This window comes from Neomonachus schauinslandi, chromosome 10 (assembly GCF_002201575.2).
Source record: "Neomonachus schauinslandi chromosome 10, ASM220157v2, whole genome shotgun sequence".
In the NCBI taxonomy this organism is placed as follows: Eukaryota; Metazoa; Chordata; class Mammalia; order Carnivora; family Phocidae; genus Neomonachus; species Neomonachus schauinslandi.
Window position 1 is genome coordinate 107,172,988 of NC_058412.1, and position 21,006 is coordinate 107,193,993.

Below are 21,006 nucleotides of genomic sequence, written 5' to 3' on the forward strand. Positions count from 1 at the left end.
TAGCAAGAGGACACAGCTCTTAATTCCATTGAGAAATAACAAATCACTGCTGGTGACTGCTTTGTAAAAAGTAGTTATTATAGTGTTTGTAAGAAAATACTCACTGTTGGTGCCTCAAACTTGGTGTTTCTGTGAAATGTTGCAAACTAGTTTTCATATTTCAAAATATGAAAACTATGTTAAGTATTAATTCAAAAAGGAGGTCTTAATGGTTAAACATAAGAACCTTCAAAAATACTGCATATGAAAGGATCTCATAATTACCTCTATCTGCGTCTTTTTTTTTTTTTTTGTCTTAAGAGTTTAGGATAAGATCTTAGTGATAAAATGGTATTTTATCTACTGAGTTTTTGTAATTTAAATTTTCAGAATCTGTGGTTGAGGAAGAAAATTCTTTTTCTGAAAATCAGCCGTTTCCTTCTCTTAAGATGGTAAGTTCCTTAGGAAACTAGGACAAGGCTATCTCATTAATTCTGTTATAACTAAGTAAGTTATTTTGGTCTCTTAGATGGGCACTAAAAAGGCTGTGTCAAAGACAGCATTTATATAAACTTGTCATTGATTCTTTTTAGAGAAGATATATTTTTGTATGGTGTACCTATGCTACTTTTTAGGAGTAACCTATCTGCTCAAATGAATAAAAATCCCCACCTCAATGGGTTAATTTGGTAAGAACAGAAAATTCACATATTTCTGTATATAAACAAGAAATAGAGGGCACAGAAAAAGGGGCGGGAGGGACGTGTGATGGTGGAAGAGCATTTTTACAATATTTAAAACTGTTCCGGGGCGCCTGGCTGGCTCAGTCAGAGGAGCATGCGACCCTTGATCTTGGGGTCGTGAGTTCTAGCCCCATTTGGGCGTAGAGATAAATAAAAACCTGAAGAAAAAAAAAAAAAACTGTTCCTTAGCTTTTAGAGAGAAATGAGATTCTCCAACCAAAGAAAATAAGTACCCTCATTACTCAAAATGAGACACAAATTTCAAGAATTCACTTGAAAAAGTATAACAAATACTAGCATGAAGATTTTAAAACTAGACACAATTCATACAGGAATCTCTTTACCGTACCAGGCAAGCGCCTGTGGATGCCGGGCACTCCTCACTCATGCTGGGTCTGCTTTTTTTCCCTACTGGCTCCATTTCCTAACTTCTGTTCTTCTCCATTGTCTTTTTCTGATGTCAGGTACAGTAGATGTCTTAGGCAACAGTTTATCAGGATTATTCACACAACAGAAAAGAACCTACAAGAGAGCTCCTAAAACATGATTGGAATAATTTTCCAGATATTTGTGAAGCCCAGCCAAGTAACGTCATTCCTTCTGGTTCAAAAATCTGAAATCGTTTGGTTCTGAGAAATCTCATGATTCCTAGACTTGTGATTAAAAACAACTTTTAAAAAAATTGTGTATTAATGGTTTAACATTTACTTAGCCAAATAAGTTAAACACACTTTTATTCGCGTACTTGGCCACTGTCACTGTAATTTAATCACAGAAATTTTAAAACCAAAAAGGCCAAATAAAATCTGTTTATTTTTAAGAAAGGGAAAGAGAGAGCTCACGTGGAGGTGCTGGCGGGGAGGGGCAAAGGGAGAGGGGGAGAGAGAGTCTTAAGCAGGCTCAGGCTCAGTGCAGAGCCCTATGCCGGGCTCGATTTCGTGACACTGAGATCTTGACCTGAGCCGAAATCAAGAGTGGGATGCTTAACAGACTGAGCCACCCAGGTGCCCCTAAAATCTCAATTTAAAGGAGACTCTTTGTAAATTTGATGTTTAGCAGTCTCAATACTAATATACACTATTGTCCTTATTTTTCTAATTTTGTATTAGTCTGGTAAAAACATGATAGGTACACTAAATAAAATAAGCCTAAAAGTATCAGAGAAGAAAGTCAAAAAGCCCCACATGAAATGGAGTACACAGTTTTAGGTACTGTACTTTCCATGCAGCTGGTTAGTGTAGACCCAAGACCTATGATGGTGAAAGGATTTGAGGTTAAAGATGCATCTTTGTGGTAGTTCTGCCATCACAGATGTTGCCTAAGACTACTGCTTTTGCTGTTTAATTTCTTTTGACTTCCTTATTTAACTTAATCATCAACCAGGTTGTTAGTTTGGGTATGAGAAAAGATAGTGCTGAAGGCACAAAACATTTTATTCTTACTTAGTGATATGTTTTACTATAGGTTTCTTTTTGTAATAATTCTCTTCTTTTTTTCTTCTCTTATTCTGCCATTCATCTCACCAAAATCAAAACCAAATTCACCTCCAACAAACAAAACTCTAGGTTTTAGAGTCTTTGCCAGAAGATGTAGGGTTTAACATAGAAATAAAATGGATCTGCCAACAGAGGGTAAGTAATCCTTGACGGAACACCTTCTTCCTCTCTCTCCCCCTCATTTCTTTAAATGCATTTGTTCCCATCTCCTTATTTTAATGGAAAAGTGAAGCTGAAATCTTACTGTGGCTTCTTCCAACATTATTGGACCTTTTTAATAAAGCATACTTTATCGTTACACTATATGTGAGTACTTGAAAGTAGTGATGAATGTATTGTAGTATAAATGTCAATTTACATGTGTCTCATGTGCACATTAATATGGATGGTTTCTAGATATACTTATAAAATTAACAGTGAAAACTGGACAGTTAAATTTATAATTGATTAGTTTTTATTTTCTTATTCTCCATCTAAACATGTATTTTAAATAATTCCCTAAGCAGTTTTCTGTTAAGTGGCAGTAGTAGGTAGTAATAGTTAACCAAGAAAAGAAATTTCTGCAGGTGTGTTTTAAATCATTCCCAGATTTAGTCATTTTTTTGTTCAACAATTTATATTGAAAAGCTGCTGTGGGTGAGGCATTTTGTGGGTGCTGGGTTCAAGTAGTGAACAAACAGAATAAACATTGCCTTCTTGGAACTTATAGTCTAGTTGAGGAAAACAATTAACTATTGAATATATCAGGTGGGGATATGTATAAATGGTTGGGGTGCATGGTAAGAGGGTTGTTGGGCCCTGAAAGGGGCTAATTCAGGTATGATTGGGCAATCAGAGCAATATCCTGGAATTTGTTTTGATCAGAATAATCTATAACTGCCCTCAAATCTTGCCTTCTAAGTACTGTTTATGATAAGCTAGTCCCAGTTAACATAGTAAGTGGTTTTTCTTAATAAGTGATTTTTAGTTTTCTGAGCTTTTAGGATTTAATGACTAATATATAAAACATCTAATATTTGAATATCAACAGGGCTCTTAGTATCTTAGCTATATTTAGAGAATGTTATTTGAGGGTACTCGATATGTCTTAAGAGTCAAAGAATGAGGTTTTTAATTAGTAATTAATAATTACCTGGGTTTTTTTGTTGTAGGGGGGACACCTGGGTGGCTCAGTTGGTTGAGCATCCAACTCTTGGTCTCAACTCAGGTCTTGATCTCCGGATCATTACTTACTTAAAGCCCCTCATTGGACTCCACATTGGGCATGGAGCCTACTTTTAAAAAAGGGGGGCGGGCGGCGCCTGGGTGGCTCAGTTGTTAAGCATCTGCCTTCGGCTCAGGTCATGGTCCTGGGGTCCTGGGATCGAGCCCCGCATCGGGCTCCCTGCTCGGCAGGAAGCCTGCTTCTCCCTCTCCTACTTCCCCTGTTTGTGTTCCCTCTCACTGTCTCTCTCTCTCTCTGTCAAATAAATAAATAAATAAAATCTTTAAAAACAAAAAAATTACCTGGGTTTTTTGTAATGAATTAGCAAATGAAGTCCTTTTGTCTTACAGTTCATGAAGATTATAGAAATATTTTATTTTTTTAAAAGATGTCATTTATTTGAGAGAGAGTATGAGCGTGGGAGGGGAGAGGAAGAGGGAGAAGCAGACTCCCCGCTGAGCGAGGAGCCTGATGCGGGGCTCGATCCCAGGACCCTGAGATCATGACCTGAGCCGAAGTCAGACATTTAATCGACTGAGCCACCCAGGTGCCCCTATATAAAAATATTTTAACTTCAGTAGAGTGCAGATTTCCAGAGTTTTAGCTTTTTATTTTGTTAACTTTATTAAAGGAAAAGTTTACTGATGGTATAACTGCTTTGTGTCTAAGTGTCTCTACCTGAATTTTGACAGCTGCACTATCACTAAGTAGCTGTGTGGTCTTGGGCAAGTTACTTAATCTTTTTAGGCTTTTGCTTTCCAAATGTAAAATAAGAGTTGGATTAGATGTTCCCAAGATTTCTTTTCTGGCACTGATTCTAGGGTATCTAATGACTTTTGTTTTCCTGTTTATTTCTTCCACATAGGATGGAATGTGGGATGGTAACTTATCAACATATTTTGACATGAATATGTTTTTGGATATAATTTTAAAAACTGTCTTAGAAAATTCTGGGAAGAGGAGAATAGTGTTTTCTTCATTTGATGCAGATATTTGCACAATGTGAGTAATATTCAGTTTTTTTCACCTATATTCTTCGACAGTAGCTGGTACTTAGGGTACAAAGATTGTGGTTGGAGGTAGGGAGGTTGCCCAGATTTCACCCTTGACTTGACCTTTCAGTCAGGTTATATATATCTTCACATCCCTTTAGGACTACCTGCAGGATGCCCTCCCACCTCCTCCAGTGAACTCCACACCCACTGGATCCTAGTACCTCACCCCCTGTGTTTCGTTTTATAGGCCTGTAACCTCCTCTTTACCAAATTGTAAGCCCTCAAGGGCTTTCTTGTTGCCCATTTCTGAGAATATTTTTAGCTCTTGTATAGAATGATTTAAAATTTTTCTTTTTGATTGAAAGGTGCAATACATGTTAATGGTGATTATATCTCAATAATGGGATTATGCTCTTTGGGGGGAGGTGGTTTCTTTATATTTTTAGAGTTTCCTAAAATTCTAAAACAGTATATTAGAATTATCTCCCTGATGAAAAGTATTTTTAAATTGTCTTTTTTAGGGTTCGGCAGAAGCAGAACAAGTACCCCATATTATTTTTGACTCAAGGAAAATCTGATATTTACCCTGAACTCATGGACCTCAGATCTCGGACAACCCCCATTGCAATGAGCTTTGCACAGTTTGAAAACCTACTGGTAAGTTATGCTTGATTTTTTTTTTTATTACTATTTTAATTTTTTAAGAAATGTCTTAGAACAGTAGTAAATAAGTTTTCATGTTATTTTACACCTCTGATTGGTTAGTGTTGACACATTTATAACAAGCTGATAGCTCTACTTAAATAAGGATATTAGATCTCAGAATGAAAAGCAGTTAAATGAATGACAAAATATTTTCTTGCGGGCGTAGATTAAGTAAGTTTCTGAGTGGATTTTATGAACCATCTGAAATGGCTTGACTGTAAATTTGTTTGATAAAATAAACTAGAAGAAAAAGTTCTGACATTTTTTTCTCTGCCCAGTCTACTTTGGGGAACACTGATGGAGATTGTAATCATTTAGCATTTGCAGTTAATAAGTTACTTTTTCATGAGTAACTTATTTTTCTTCTTTTAGGGGATAAATGCACATACTGAAGACCTGCTCAGAAACCCATCCTATATTCAGGAGGCAAAAGCTAAGGGACTAGTCATATTCTGCTGGGGCGATGATACCAACGATCCCGAAAACAGAAAGAAGCTAAAGGAACTTGGAGTTAATGGTCTAATTTATGATAGGTATTTGTTTTTCATGAAAAGTTTTCATGGATTGTTAGAAAAAAAAATAGTTGTTTTATAAAATTAAAAATAATATTAAACTTAGTTAAGTTAAAATTCTGTAGTTCAGCCTGAGGTTTATCTTAACATTTGTCAGTGGAATTTTTCAAACTCTGGAGTATAGCACAACCATGTGGGAAGCTTATTAAACATTTGGACGACTGGGCTCTACACCAGATGTGCTGTCATCTTGGGGGTTGGGGGGCTGTCTCCCCCCAGACCTCTCTGTCTGCACCAACTTTCTTGGAGATCTCATCCAGTTCTGTGGTTTTTCATACCTTTATTCTCCAATTTTTGTATCTCCAACCTTTGTCTCTTTCCCCTGACCACTTACATTTTTATATCCAGCTATCAACACCTATCCTTTCTCTAGACTTCCTGATTTCAATATACATGGCAACTCTGTCTTTCCGGTTTCTCAGTCCAAATCCTTGGAGTCTTTCGTGGCTCTGTTCTTAAACTCATACTCTAAAACCAGTCAAACAGAATCTTGTTGATTCTGTCTTCAGAATATATCCTGAATGTATCCACTCACCATATTTACTATTGTCACTCTCTGCTAAGACAGCCTCATTTCTCATGTGGCTTATTGAAATCCATCTGCTTACTGTCCACTCCTTTATCTACACCTCCTTGCTATCTGTTCTCAGCACAGCAGCCAGAGGGGAGCCTATTCTAACTGAAGTCAGATCGTGTTACTGCTTAAAACTCTCCCATGGGTCTCTTTGTCATCTAGAGTAAAATCCAAGACCCTTCCAAGGCCCCACATGAGCTGATGCCTATCTTTCTTCCTCCAGCTCCCACCCCAACACACCCACACAAACATAAGCTCCATGAGGACAGGCTCTTTGCCTGTTTTTATTCACTCCTGTGTCTCCAAAAGTTAGAACAATGTGTGACATACAGTAGGGATTCAAATATTTGTTGAAACAAAAGTTTTTTCCTTTTTTTTATAAGCTCCCTAGGTGTGTTTATGATATGTTTGAGAGCCACTAATCGGAGAGACGAAAAGATTGCTTAATATAAAGAAATTTGGGGTTAGAAGGGATGTCATTTAGTCTGCTGAGGGGTTAGCAGGCTTGCTAATACTTGAGCAACATCCTATAAAGAGTAAGTGATGAAATTCTTACGAGGCCTGCTTTAAAAAAATTCGTTCCTTGGATGTAGTTCACTTTACTGTTTGTCCTGTATAGTTAATATCACTTATACACTTCCAACTAATTAAAGGAAGATAAAAATTTTTACAGTAACCATTTGAAAGAAGTGCTGGCTTTAGCAAAAAAAATTTTTTTTTTTTTTTAAAGATTTTATTTATTTATTCATTAGAGACAGAGAGAGAGAGGCAGAGGGAGAAGCAGGCTCCCAAGGAGCAGGGAGCCCGATGCGGGACTCGATCCCAGGACCCTGAGATCATGACCCGAGCCGAAGGCAGATGCTTAACCATCTGAGTCACCCAGGCGCCCTTTAGCAAAATTTTTGAAGAATATTTCTTTGAGGAGGAGGAAGGAATGATTGCAAATATTTTCAGGCAAGAAAATGTAATCTGAGACATACTCTGTATGACTTTGTAGGGTGTACAGATTTTAGGCAGATCCTTTGAAGGGCCTTAATTGGTTGGAGCCAAATTGTGACATGTAATGGACAATAGGAAGATACTTTGTGATATAAAAGGCCCTGAAGAAAGTGAGTAATCTTCCTGGCCCAGGGTCAATAAGAATAATTTTAAAGAGGAAGCATTGAGTTGGTTTTGGGGAGTGGCTAAGTTTGCTTTGACAGGATTTGAGTTTTGGGCAGAAGCAATAAATAGCGTGACTCAGGGCAGGACTGTGTTGAAGGTGTGGAAGACATTGAGGAGACAGCCCAGGACGGGGCTCCTGCTAGGGTCTGTTAAAGTTGTGTTTACCCTTGAAAGTTGTTGGGTTTTTTTGTTTTGTTTTTTAATGTTTTAATCAAAGAAGTGTGTGTGTAAGGTTTACAGTAAAAACCAACAGTTCCCTATGCCTATCCCTTTCATTGTTTTTAGCAGAGTTCCTGTGGCCAAATGTTTTTTATTTTTTTAAGAGAGAGCGAGCGGGTAGGGGGCAGAGGGAGAGAGAATCTTAAGCAAGCTCCATTCCCAGTGTGTGGAGTCTGACTCCAGGCTCAGTCTCTTAACCCTGAGATCATGACCTAAGCCAAAATCACGCTTAACCAATTGAGCCACCCAGGTGCCCCACCCTAAAGTTTCTTTAGCTGTTTCTTCTGGTATGTAATTTGCTTATGCTATTATTTTTTTTTATTATCAAATCTAGACATAATAGAGAAGGTTTTGAACGATTAGTGATTTTGGAGCCTTTGATCTGTTTTATGTTGGGGAGAATTGTTGATGAGAGTGGGTGTTTTTAGTTGATCAAAACTGATTTCTTCTTTTCTCTCACAAAGGCAATAACACATTGTAGATTTTACATTTAATCATGGTTTTGTGGTACATTATCTCATATAAAGAGCTATGTTTGATTTGCTGATATTTGGGATTTTTGCATTTGTGATAATGAGTAAGATGACCTTTAATTTACCTTTCTCAACTGGTTGTTGTCTCATTTTGGTATGGGGAAAATACTGGCCTCAAAGTAATTAGGCAGTGTTTCCTCTTTTTATAAAAAAAATTACTGTGTCTGCTCAAATGATTAAAAAATAAATCCAGTAACAGACACCCATGTTTAAAGAACATTATCATTAGATTTGAAGTCTCCCATATGCCTCTCCCTAATTCAATTCCCTTATCTCCTCCCTTAGATATAACTGCTTATCAAATTATTACTCTCTTTGTAAAAATTTTAAATTCTTATTTCTATCACTAAATAATATACCATTCTTTAAACTTTATTTGTACTTTTTTCCCATTTGTTATAATGTTCTTAAAATTAATCTATTTGTTGTATATAGCTATAATTTATTCATCTTTGTGGCTATATAATTTCATGGCTATGTCTCCATCACAATTTATTTTATATGAGAACATTTAGGTAGTTGCCAAGTTTTTGCTTTTGCAGTGTTTGCTGTAAACATTGTTGAACCAGGCCTTCTAGAATACATGTGTAAAGTTTCTCTAGGGCAGTGACTTTCAAACCATTTTGACCCAACCCAGTTAGAAATGCATTCTACATTGTGACCAAGTGCACACATTGATATGTATATGTACCTGAAACAGAATTTTAAAAAGAATCGCCCTTGGATATTTTCTATTTGTATGTGTACTTTTGAAATGCTAGTCCATTTTGCCACTGGCCTTCACCTTTTTAAATGCTAGTCTTAACTTTCCAAACTTGTTAGGCAACCCACTGTAAGGCATCTGTCTATGGGTCAGGTATTGGAAGTACATCAGGAATATGGTCCTGTGAAGTGGGTGGTTCTGTATTCCTTGGTTCTGCACCCATTGTAGCCTGCTACCAGTTCTCAGGAGTGGGCCAGTGCATAACTGTCAGTTTATCAGCAGCAGCACATGGTTAAAACAAGCCACATATAAGTAAGATTCTGATTCAGGCTTGCTAGGGCACTCTGTCCTTAGGGTACAACGCTGGTCGAGTGGCAGTGGCCCTCTTGGAGTGATTAGAGTCCCTCACACACCTTCCTTTTCACTCAGACTGCTCCAGTGTAGACTCACTGACTTCTTTGGACACTGCTGTCATCCTGAGTGAAAATTGCTCCCTGACCTCAGTCCCTGTGTCAGAGCTCCCATCTCCTGTAGTCCAGATCTTTTTTGCTTTCTTGTCATTTTTATGGAACACATCCTTCAGCATCTTCTTGAGAAAGGAGGACATGGAAAATAAATGTTTGGTCTTGCATGCCTGGAAGTATTGTGGCTGGGCATAAAATTTCATGTTAGGAAATCATTTTCTTTTAGAATTTTAAAAACACTTCTCCGTCACATTCACAGTTTCAGTGTTACTGTTGAGGAGTGTGAAGCCATGTTGATTCCTGTTCCCGCACATGTGATTTCTTTGTTTCCTATCTGGAAGCTTGCAGAGTCTTCTTGTCACCACAGTTGTCAAATTTCATAGAAATGGATCTTGGTGTGGGTCTGATTTCATCCCTTGTGCTGGGCACACAGCAGCCCATTTAATCTGTTGATACATGTCCTTGAAGATGCAGAGATTCTGTGAATTATTCTTTGATTTTTGTCTCTTCTGTTTTTCTGCCCCCCCCCCCCCATAGAAATCCTTTCGTTTACATACTATTCAGTCTTGGATCAGACTTCTAATTCTTATGTTTTCTCCTATTTTCTATCTTTGTCTTTTTGCTCTACTTTGAAAGATTTCTCCAACTTCATCATCCACTGTTCTATTGAATTCTGTTTTCTGTCTTTAATTTTAAGAACTGTCTTTTTTCTTTGAATGCTCTTTTTTATTCTATATATAACATCCTGTTTTGGATCAATGAACTATTTCTGTGAAGGCATCAGGGCTTTTTTTTTTTTTAGTCTTTGGAATTTTCTTCTCTTTGACTCACTATCTTACATGTTAGAAGCTTTCCTCAGTTATTTGGAAATCCTTGGCTGCTTCTCATGGTAAGAAATTGGGATCTAAAAAGCTTATTGAAGGCTCTGAGTGTGTGAATGGGGCTTGTTAACTTGGATTTCACTGTGGGGTGATCTGGGTGGCCTGTTTGGTCATACTTCTGATGTCAGTAGATTTAGAACTTTACTTTTTGGCTGACCAGATTCCTCACAGAAGAATCTATATAAACTACCTAGAGGATCCAGATCTGGCTCCCAGGGTTCTTGGGATTCAGGTAAGGGAAGAGAGCTGGGGAAGGGAGGGCATGTCTCTGAATTTTGCATGTTATATGTATGGACTGTCTCTAATTCCCCTGGTGCTGGTGGCTTTTGTAAAATGCCCAAACCCTCACCTGGTCTTCTAGTCCTCCATTCCAAGAGCTTTCCCGTTAAGTTCTCAAAATCAACCTAAGTGGGGGAGTGGGATGCTGGGCAGCCTCCATGGCAGGAAGTTAGAAGGAAGGGAGATGCTTACTGCTGCTCAGAGCCTTCACTCATCTTCCGTGTTTTAGCTGCCCCCCCCTCCCCCTTCCCCAGTTCTAGGGGAATCTGGTGCTGCTTTTAACTCAGCCTTTTCATGTTTTCCACTATACTGGCTTGTGATTTGGCCTTTTCCGTTCTGCTAACTGAAACACTTTGTTACTACTTATGCATCTGTTTTCCAGCTTCCAAAATTTTGTTGCTGTGTCTCTTTGTTTTTTTCCCCATACGCATGGATTCTTTTTTAATCCCTTTATTTTCTTTTTAACGGGATGTACAAAGAAAGTATAGTTGCTTCTGTTTTTGGTCTGATATCTTGACCCGGAGGTCACTTCTCATTCTCTTAGAAATTCGTTCCTACTATGATGTCACAACGACCTCTGTTGTAGCACCTCACATGAGCTGCCTGGCCCTCGCATCTAGGCCCGGAAGGCCATCCTGTCTCTGCTGATGGGCAGTGTGCTGCTGCCATTGTCACATGGGGCTTTTTCTGGCCTCTCAACTATGGGTACCTTGGCCTAGGCTGCACAACTTTAGGACAGTTCTCACAGTGCAGATCTTCAGGGCTTTGAAGTCACAACTGGGTATGAATTCCAACTCTGCCTCTTAGTAGCTTCCCATCTGTAAAATACGGCATTGCCAGTTGATTGGCTTGGAGAGAAGATACCTGAAGAATCAATCCCTAGGAAACTACAGGTTTATTTTGTTTTCTGATTCAGTTGCTTTGTAATTCATTCTTTTTCATTATGGGCACATAAGGACGTGCTGCTGTTCTGTGTTGTTGGAAAGATGGAGAAGAAGTATTTTTAAATTGAACTGATACTTACAGCTTTCAAAAAGGGAAGGGGGCTGTTGTACAGTGGATGTTCCAGTCATTCTGTAATCAGATTGCCCGAAAAAGGTTAAGTCAGACAGGTCTTCAGTAAACCATAAAATTACACTATTTTATGTGTTTTGTGTTTGTTTCATCATAGGATATATGATTGGATGCCTGAACAGCCAAATATATTCCAAGTGGAGCAGTTGGAACGCCTGAAGCAAGAATTGCCAGAGCTTAAGAGCTGTTTGTGTCCCACCGTTAGCCGCTTTGTTCCCTCGTCTTTGTGTGGGGAGCCTGGTATCCATGTGGATGCCAACGGCATTGATAACGTGGAGAGCGCTTAGTTTGTATTGGGCAGAGGCCATTTGGGGGCATGCACCACTGTTCTGGGTATTGACTTTTCATCATCGAGCATCGTTTATCTATGCCTTCTAGGTTTCTCAGTCCAATGAAGCAATAATGAAGTATTTTACTCTAACTACAATTCTTGCTAGAATCACGTATGCTATTTAAATCACTTGGCCAGGTATAATTACCAGTCAGTCTCTTTACAGTGAGAAAATTTGTTGGTTGACAAACCTATTAAACTAAATATATAAACATATAATGTTAAACAGATGTTCATTAAAAGCATAGTGCTTTGAAATTAACTATACAAATATATTTACAGTTCTTGCAGCTTTCATTTGATCAGGTCTGAAACATTTAGCACTTGGGGAACATGACTATGCATAATTATACCTGACCATGGAAAAAATAAGTACCTCAAATGCATGCATTTGCACTGGTGATTCCAACTGCACAAATCTTTGTGCCATCTATGTATATATGTATTTTTTACGTGGATTGACATGCACAGACACCATTTTCATTCAGTATGAACCTTGAGGCTGCTGCCTTCTCCCACTTAACCAAACCAGTGCCTGTGTAAACAGCCTGCAGGTGATCCTTGAGAGCTTGTTTCATAAGTCTTTCAAAAGTTGTTTTGCATAAAGTTTCCAAAAATGCTGCAGGGTAATTTAATGTATAAAATATTAGAAGTATGTACTGCATACTTAATAGAGTAGATCATAATGTATAAATTCTATTCAGTGCATGCTTTAGGTTTTAAGCATGAGATTGTACACGTTTACTGTAAGTCCTTGCATCTGTGGTGCTAGGTGAGTGTGAGAAGGTGTCAAGGACTGAAAATATTTTGTTGCCTAAAAAAAAAAAAAAAAAAAAAAAAGTCTGTTTGTAGGCGTTTTCAGTATGCTTATTTTAAGTGTCTCTCACTACCTATTACACACCATTGCTTTGTGGGTTTGTTTTGTGTGTGTGTGTGTGTTGTACAGTAGTTAAATCTCCATGCAGAAAAATAAATGTCCTGAATTCTCATATTGGTATTCTTTATTGGTTAATATGTATCAGGCATGTAATTTATTTAGAAATGTAGAAGATCCTTCTAAATGTATATGCGTGTTTGTAGGATTATACTAAGGTTTCTTTCATTAGATGCTGATTGTTTTGGCATAACTGTAACTTAAGAACGAATGTCAAATAAAATATACAGATTTATTTTCTTCCTTATAAAACAAAATTTCAAGAGGGTATTACTTTTATAGACTTGATTCTATAATATTATTATGAGAAATTGGAATTTAGGAATTGGAATCCTACCCTAAAGTGATGAGTTTATTTGCATCTGCCTTTCGCTGCATGTTCTTCACTAGGCAATTTATTCATGCATTGAGATGTTTTAGTACTAGCTGAGAACCTAAGACTTGGAATTACACATTGTATCTTTTTTTTTTTAAGCCAAACAATGCAATTGTGTGATTCAATATCGATGAATTATGAGACTTAATATCAATTGTGTGAAGGCAGGCTTTGAATGCCCATGGTGTTGTGCTATAACAGTGATATTTAATGGAAAAGAGTTTAGGAAATGCAGTCTTCTGCAAGGGTTCTATATACTTTTCCCACACTGAATGAGATTTTCCAACGCTTTGGTGTGACTTAGGCAGTTTTAGAAAACTCCTAAAAAGGAATTTCATTTTCTTTGTCTACAGACCTTGCTACAATACAGTGACCGTTACCTTATGGTAAGTTGATTAGCCATAGGTGTGCGTTTCCGGTCTTGTTCGTTTGCTCTCCTCCCCTGTGCCTTTCCAGTCCAGTGGCAATGCAGCTCCATGTTGAAGACTCACAGATCATTAAGGGAAAAGAGAGGTGATGGGGAGAGGGGGGGAGTTTCCCAAACAGTGTAATTTGCTGCAAAGAGCTTACACAAGGACTGCTTATGCCCCAGACAGAACCTCACTGCTCCCTTTCTTTCCTGTCCCTTCCCGACCTTGCAAACCAGGGTTAGCAGGCAGTTAAGGCATAGCAAGCAGTAGCTCCCCGTTGCTATAGGACTGAGTCCAGGCTTCCATATCACTAGCTGTTGCCCTGTACGCTCTGCTCTGGCCACACTGTAGCCATGGTAGGCCCTGGCCACGCCACGCTCCTACGCGATCCCCTGTCTGTAGCCATGTACCCTCTGCCTGGAAGCCCTCTCCTCCCCACGGACTCTCTCCCTGCCAGACTCCTTTCTCCTGAGCCAACAACCTCTCTGAGTTCTTGCTGAAACTTCTGCAGAGGGGTGTGAATCCATCTTTTACTCCATAGCCGTATGTTCATACCTTGGTCATGCCATGCTTCCTAGTGCATTCTAGGTAGGCAGAGTTGTTTGTCTCACCTACCAGGCTGCGGGCTCTTTCAAGGGCAGGGAACTTGTCGTACTCTTTTTATTTCCACAGTGCATGGAACATGGTAGAAAATAAATGTTGGAATTGTCGAGATAATATAATTTGTATCAAATGTCCTTTTGAATTAAGAGACTTAATTATGTTTACTAAGAAAGTAAACTTTGGTTTACATTTTGACAGTTGGAACAGTTTGTTGATACCAATTTTAAATGTAGAGGTACAATGTTAAGATCATTTTATATTTTCTGGAAATTGAGTGCAATGTTTGATAAAATGCCGCCATTGTTCTCTGGTGTTTTCTACTCTCTGGAATTGTGTACTGTAACTGACTGGATGTAAATGTGGGGAATACAGTTCATTCCTGTGTTGGTAGTGCCGAAGGGCTGCCACAGCCACCCATTACCTCACTCCCGTTGTTGCTTGTGTCTTCTCCCCTCCAGACCGCACGCTTACGCCTACCTCAGTACCGCTTTCCTTGTCTGAAATGCCTTCTCTGTCTTCCTTCAGTGTCCAGCTCAGGTGCCACCTCCGTAAACCTTGGCTCAGCTTTTGATCGAAATCATGATGCAAACAGATGCTTACAGCCTCTAAATCTCACTACTTCATTTTGCAGCTGGGCTACTAAACCCAGAGAAGTTAACTGACTTACCGGGTTGGGACTCAACTGGGTTTTGTGATTCCCAATTCTGTGTTCTTAATCTACGCTGCCTTCCGAATTCTTGTGGCATTTGTTAGCATGTGCTTTCTTACCGTTTTTTTTTTTAATGTGCCTGTTCTACTTCCCTAAGATTGTAAGCCCCTTAAGGGCAGGGACTTCCTCGCATTCCTAGCGCTGCTATAGTGTTCTCTCCTTAGTTACGAACTAGACAAATAAATGGCGGTGGCAACGATCCTAGTTTCCTAATCAGATTGTTTCACAGTCTACATATGGTTCTGTATGGCCTGCTTGGCTATGTTGTCTGGAGTGTGTGTGCTCGTGTGCATGCGTGTGCATGTGTGTCTGCATGTATACTCGGGGGGTTCTCGCTCTGCCCCCGTGATTTGGGGTCACAGACGGGTTACCGTAAGCCGAGTTTCTGCTCCGTGCCAAATGAGGACAATTATGGGACTCAATGGAAGGCGAGGTCCAGCTTTTCCCCCAGGCCTGGCTGGCCCTTCCTGGGCTGACACCCCTAAATCCCGCAGCCGCTGGTCTGGGTGGGCGGGATGTGCTGCCCTGGATAGGACTCGGGTGACCCGTGGGCAGGCTGTCTCACTAGCCCTGGTGGAGCGTCACTGCCCTTTGTGCCTGGGCTCTTTCTCTTCGTAGCTGGCCTCATTCTGTTTCACATGTTGACTGGTTTGGTACTCTAGGCTGGCAGTGGAGTCCTGTTAATTCAGATTTGGATAGGACTCCTTTGCATTTTAAATTTGGGTTGTGTATTTGGGGGTAGGAAGCAAAGTGTACATATGAGGAACATTGCATTATTTTGTTGTTCCTGAGTAGAAATTTATTCAAATACAATCTCTTAGTTTATATAGTTTGAGAAATGGATTTGAAATGTTTAACATGCAAGAGAGCATATGATTAAGACCATGCAAGTGTGTGTTGGAGATAAGAGGAAGAGATAATAGGTTGAAGCGCTTGAGCCCTTGCAGAATGGGGTAGATAGAGATCAGGGTAGCTGTGAAGCCACAGTGGGGCACAGTGGGGCACAGCCTTCGTAAATCAGCAGCCAGGGTAGGGTGGTATTTGTGGTGTGTTCAGAGAGAATGAAGGAACCATCCTGATAATGGAGAGGATATTTTTTTTACAGATTTTAAAGGGAAATGAAAGAAATGTATTTTGAAATAATGAGGAAAGTAGTATTAGTACAGGAATAATAAAAGAAGTGCAGAAATTAATTTGTCTAATCCTCCACTAAACTGGTCCAAGTATACATCTTACCTGCTCAGACCAAAAACAAAAATGCAGACGGGATAAGTGAGCTTCTGAAACTTACTTGCATATGTGCAAAGCTAAACTATGTAATGTCACAGGAAGAAAACAAAGTTTAGTAAAAGTCCGTCCCACGGTTTCAAGTGTGTCTCTCTGCAGCCCACATTTCTCCCGTAAGCCCAGATTTGCACATCCAGCTGTCTGTTCACGCCTCCACTTGGAGGTGTAATGGCCACCTCACATGTAATGTGCCTCCAAAAAACTCTTTTTCCTTCTGGTAAAATTGTTCCTATCCCACCTGCTCCGGTGATCTATGTCACAGTAAGTGACACCCAGGAGTATTACACAATCACAAGTTACCAGTAAGAGAGAAATCATGGAACTTTATATTATGATATGTGATAGGTCAGTTGCCCGTTTGTTTCTTCTCAATTAAAAAAAAATCTTCCACGTATTCTTTTGCTATTTTAATAGCATAGAATCATCTTACCAAGTGCCAGAAAAGTCCCCTTGGGATTTTGAACACTGTTGGATTGATTTTCTAGATTAATGTGTGGGAAGGATTAATGTTTTAAAAATAGGACGTCTTTCTATCCAGAATACAGAGCGTATCTCCATTTTTTCAGAAGTTTTACATCTTCCAGTAAAATGAGTTTTTTCATTTACATACTGTATATTTTTTAAGGTTTACTCTTACATTTAAAAAACTACTTAAGAGGTTTTTTTATTATTCCCATTTTCCTTACATATCTTCTTCAGTAATAAGCAGTTAATTTTTGTTTATTGATCTCATCTGTAGCTACTCTGCTGAATTCAGTTAGTCAAAATATTTTGTTATTTTAAGTGTCCGGGATTTTCTAGTTGATCATATCTGCAAGTGCATTTTTCTAATTTTTAATAACAGCTTTTTCTTTATCTTATTTCAGTAACTAATAACAATTGTAGGCATCCTTGTTTCTTTATGACTGTAATGGGAAATCGTATGATGGCTGCTGGGGATTCCAGTAGATGACCCTTACCAAATTAAGGAAATTTCTCTCTCTTCTTGATTTGCTAAAAGATCTCTTCCCCAACCAGCTCCACTCCAGCCTCAAGGGATAGGTGTGGAATTTATTCAGTGACTTTTTGAGGAGTTAGAAAACAATCATAGCTTTTCACTTATCTGTTAATTTTAATGGACTGAACGATGCTGATATATTTTCTAATGTTGAATTACCTTTCAATAATTGGTATAAAACCTATTAGTGTTCTTTTGATAGTGATTGGCTGATTCATTTAAGATTTATTATGTAGGGCGCCTGGGTGGCTCAGTTGGTTAAGCGACTGCCTTCGGCTCAGGTCATGATCCTAGAGTCCCTGGATCGAGTCCTGCATCGGGCTCCCTGCTCAGCAGGGAGTCTGCTTCTCCCTCTGACCCTCCCCCCTCTCATGTGCTCTCTCTCATTCTCTCTCTCTCAAATAAATAAATAAAAAATCTTTAAAAAAAAAAAAAGATTTATTATGTATATTCATAAATCAGATTGACTTAGTTTTCTTCTGCTATTTATGTCTAGTTTTAGAGACCATTAGGATAGCCTTATAAAGTCAGTTGAGTTAGCCTTTCAGGTTTTTCTATCATGTGGAACAGTGTTTATAATGTTAGTATCCTCTGTTTGTTGATGGTTTGATAAGCGCTCTTATAAAACTGTGTGCGTATTTTCAAGTGGGTTTTTTTTTTCTCCTGCCCTTACAGTTCTTCTTTAGTTATAGCCTGTTTGTGTTCTCTACTTTTTTATTAAATTTATATTTTGGGGGGAAACCAGCCAGTTTTCCTAGATTTAAAAAAAATTACTTGTCTGTCCAGCTATGTGTTGTATTTAGTATTAGTGTGTGTATATGTTATATAATATGTAATATATATATACACACATACTAAATACTGGATATCATATATATGTAAAATCTTCTGAGATGTGACCACTTTTTCGTCTTAATATTTTCTTTGGCATGAAGCAGGGAGTTATCCTTGATTAGATTGCCAAAGGTCTTTTTTTTTTTTTTAACTAGGCTTTAGTAGTATTGAGCAGTGTTTTTACTGTTTCATTAATTACTTTTAAATTTAGTGTGTAAAATTCTACCTAATTTGGATTTATTTTGTACCTTTTCTTCTTGAGTTGAATCTACTTGAATACTAAAAACAGTTCTGGTTCTATAACAACAGAATGGAGTTGACCTTGGAAAAATACTGTTTTACTAGAAGGGAACAAGAACTTTACTTTCTGAAAAAAGAAAAAAAGTCTATATAAGGAGCTGTTGTTTCCATAGTAATGGAAGTATGCACCATATAAAGTATGAACCTTATTTTAGTTTTTAGCTAGTCTGACTGAAGTGAATTCCCTTATATTGTAATTCATTAAGGCATAACCATGATCAAATATTTGTCAAGGGCTTGGTTAGGAGAATAAAGGCAGCTTCTGTCTTCAGCGTGCTTATTTAGTTTGAGGTATTTATATGTTTTTAAAAATGCAAGATTGGGGTGCCTGGGTGGCTCAGTCGGTTAAGCGGCTGCCTTCAGCTCAGGTCATGATCCCAGGGTCCTGGGATTGAGCCCCACATCGGGTTCCTTGCTCAGCGGGGAGACTGCTTCTCTCTCTGCCTGCCACTCTCCCTGCTTGTGCTTTCTCTCTCTCTCAAATAAATAAGTAAAATCTTAAAAAAAAAAAAAAAAAAAGCAAGATTGTATAGCGGTTGTCCAAGAGAGCAACAGAAAGAAAGTCACTAAACTTTAACCTGATATTAGCTCATTTAATGACAGATAAGTCCTCCCACTTCCACTTCAGCCAAAGTGGCTCTGCTCTGACCTGTTTTGATTCTCCTAATTGAGATGTGATTGGAAGGTAGGGCTCCTTGGCTAAGAACTCTTGAGATGCCTGTCAGACGTGTGTGTGAGCGGGTAGGAGAGGACATGATTGATTTCTGCAGTGTTGTCTTCCAATTCACTTGTTTACTTTCACTGTATCTAGCTTACTCTTTTTATTGAATTTTAAATATTACATACTTTGTAGTTTTTTTTTTTTAATGGAAGTATAACGTCCATTTATCTCTTTAAACATTCTCAAGCGATTTCATTTTATCCTATACTTTCCAGGCTTTTGTGGAATGAATTCTTGTTCTGATTTTGTTGGCTATCTTTCTTAGCATTGAGTTTCCTTGTGTGTTTTGGAGTTTTGGTATGCAAGCTCATGGGGTTTTTTTCTTTGTTTCCCTCTTCCATCCTCTCTGGTGATCTGCTGGTTGCCTCCCTTAGGAGCTCCAGGATCTCAGACTAAATCCGGGTATATGATCACACCTGGTAATTAATACCAAGGGGGAGTGGGAACATTTGTACCCCATCCCAGAGTCACCTGGTAGCATCATTTTGATTTCTGGTCCAAGGAGGTTTTGCTATTTTATTTGTTTTCTCTTTTTGTAGTGTGCCCATTTTTCCTGTGTATTTGGAACAAAGGTTTGTTTGGTGTTTTGTTTTGGCACATACTCACCACATCATCATACAGTGTTAAAAATTCCCTCCTCCCCAGAGGGCACCAGAGTTAATGTGTGCAGTGAGTGTGCTGGAGGTTTACGGTTGTCTAGCTGCCCAGTGCACAACTCCTACTTTTGGGAGCAGTATTTTGGTGGGGGTGAGCGATGTTCTCTCTCCCCTGTTGGGTACAATCCTTGGGGACCTGTGAAATAAAGCGTCCTCCTTTCCCCCAGCCAAGGACTGGGTGCATGAGCAGAGCCAGGCCAACTGGACCCTGGACTCTCCCCTGGATCACTGTAGATTAATCAGAACAACCAAAGGATAGAATAAATGCTTCGACTGTTTCCCTTCTAGAGCAACTTCAGTTCCCACAGTGAAGCCCATAGGATCTTGCTGCTTGCTCCTTTGGACCTGTGCCCAGGCCTTCCCTTCAGTTCTGTGAGATCACCTCCATCCCTCTAGTAAATTCCTTTCTTCTAATATTAGAGGCAAATTTTGTTGCTTAACACCCAAGAAAGCTTGACTGATGGACCATGTACCCTTACAGATGTGTATGTAAGTGCTCTGATAGAATTTTTACATACTATGCTTTCCAGGACGGCAGTTTGCATTTTCTTCACACACGTCAGACACTTTGTCACTTGGTACGGGGATAAATGAACCACGGGGCAGGCCCTGTCTCAGGTAACCAGGCAAGTGTCCTGGTGGCTCAGGACCCCAGCCCATGCTGTTGTTGCGCTGTGAACAGTGTGGCTAGAGGGACTTCTGTCTGTCCTCCCCTGTCGCCTCCCAGCCTTGTCTCCGGCCATCCTGAACCCAAGCCCGCGTCTCCAGCCACCTCTCCACTCACTGTCTCAGAAGGCACTGACGCTCTCTTCGTGGCGTCTACTTTTACTGTTGGCTATTATTTCACTTCTTCCTTCCTGCAAGACCAGCTCAGTGGCCTGACGCCTTTTCTGACTACCCTAGTCTACAGGGCAGTGCTTCACCCCACCCCACCTGAATTTCCAGAGTAGCTGATAGCTGTTCACTTGACAGTTGTTTGCCGTTTTACTTGTGTGTCTGAGTCCAGGATATAAAGAACACTCTGACGTTGCTTTGACGGCATGTCAGAGAGGCTTCTCGCCCTGCTCGATACACATACATTTGCCTTCTGTCTTATCATGGCGTTATATTCACACTGTTTCATCCAGTAAGTGAGCAGATCTCATACTCATGCAGGAAATTTATTTCATTACCCAACACCAAAGGTGAAGAAACCAGCTGCTCAAAAAATGATTTGACTTCCACTTTTGCCTCAAAAAAACCTTCTGAAGCCATTTTTTTCCC

General features: G+C 39.2%; 1 protein-coding gene across 1 annotated transcript in view; it reads left to right on the forward strand.

Moving 5' to 3' along the window:
- GPCPD1 (glycerophosphocholine phosphodiesterase 1) overlaps window positions 1–13,324 on the forward strand; it is a 52,256-nt gene extending 38,932 nt beyond the window's left edge. The window contains exons 15-20 of the mRNA XM_021689166.2: window positions 370–431; window positions 2,288–2,353; window positions 4,288–4,424; window positions 4,939–5,074; window positions 5,495–5,655; window positions 11,683–13,324. Coding sequence (XP_021544841.1) covers window positions 370–431; window positions 2,288–2,353; window positions 4,288–4,424; window positions 4,939–5,074; window positions 5,495–5,655; window positions 11,683–11,872 — 752 coding nt within the window. The 3' untranslated portion in view covers window positions 11,873–13,324. The remainder of the gene's footprint in view (window positions 1–369; window positions 432–2,287; window positions 2,354–4,287; window positions 4,425–4,938; window positions 5,075–5,494; window positions 5,656–11,682) is intronic.
- Window positions 13,325–21,006: the final 7,682 nt, after the last annotated feature.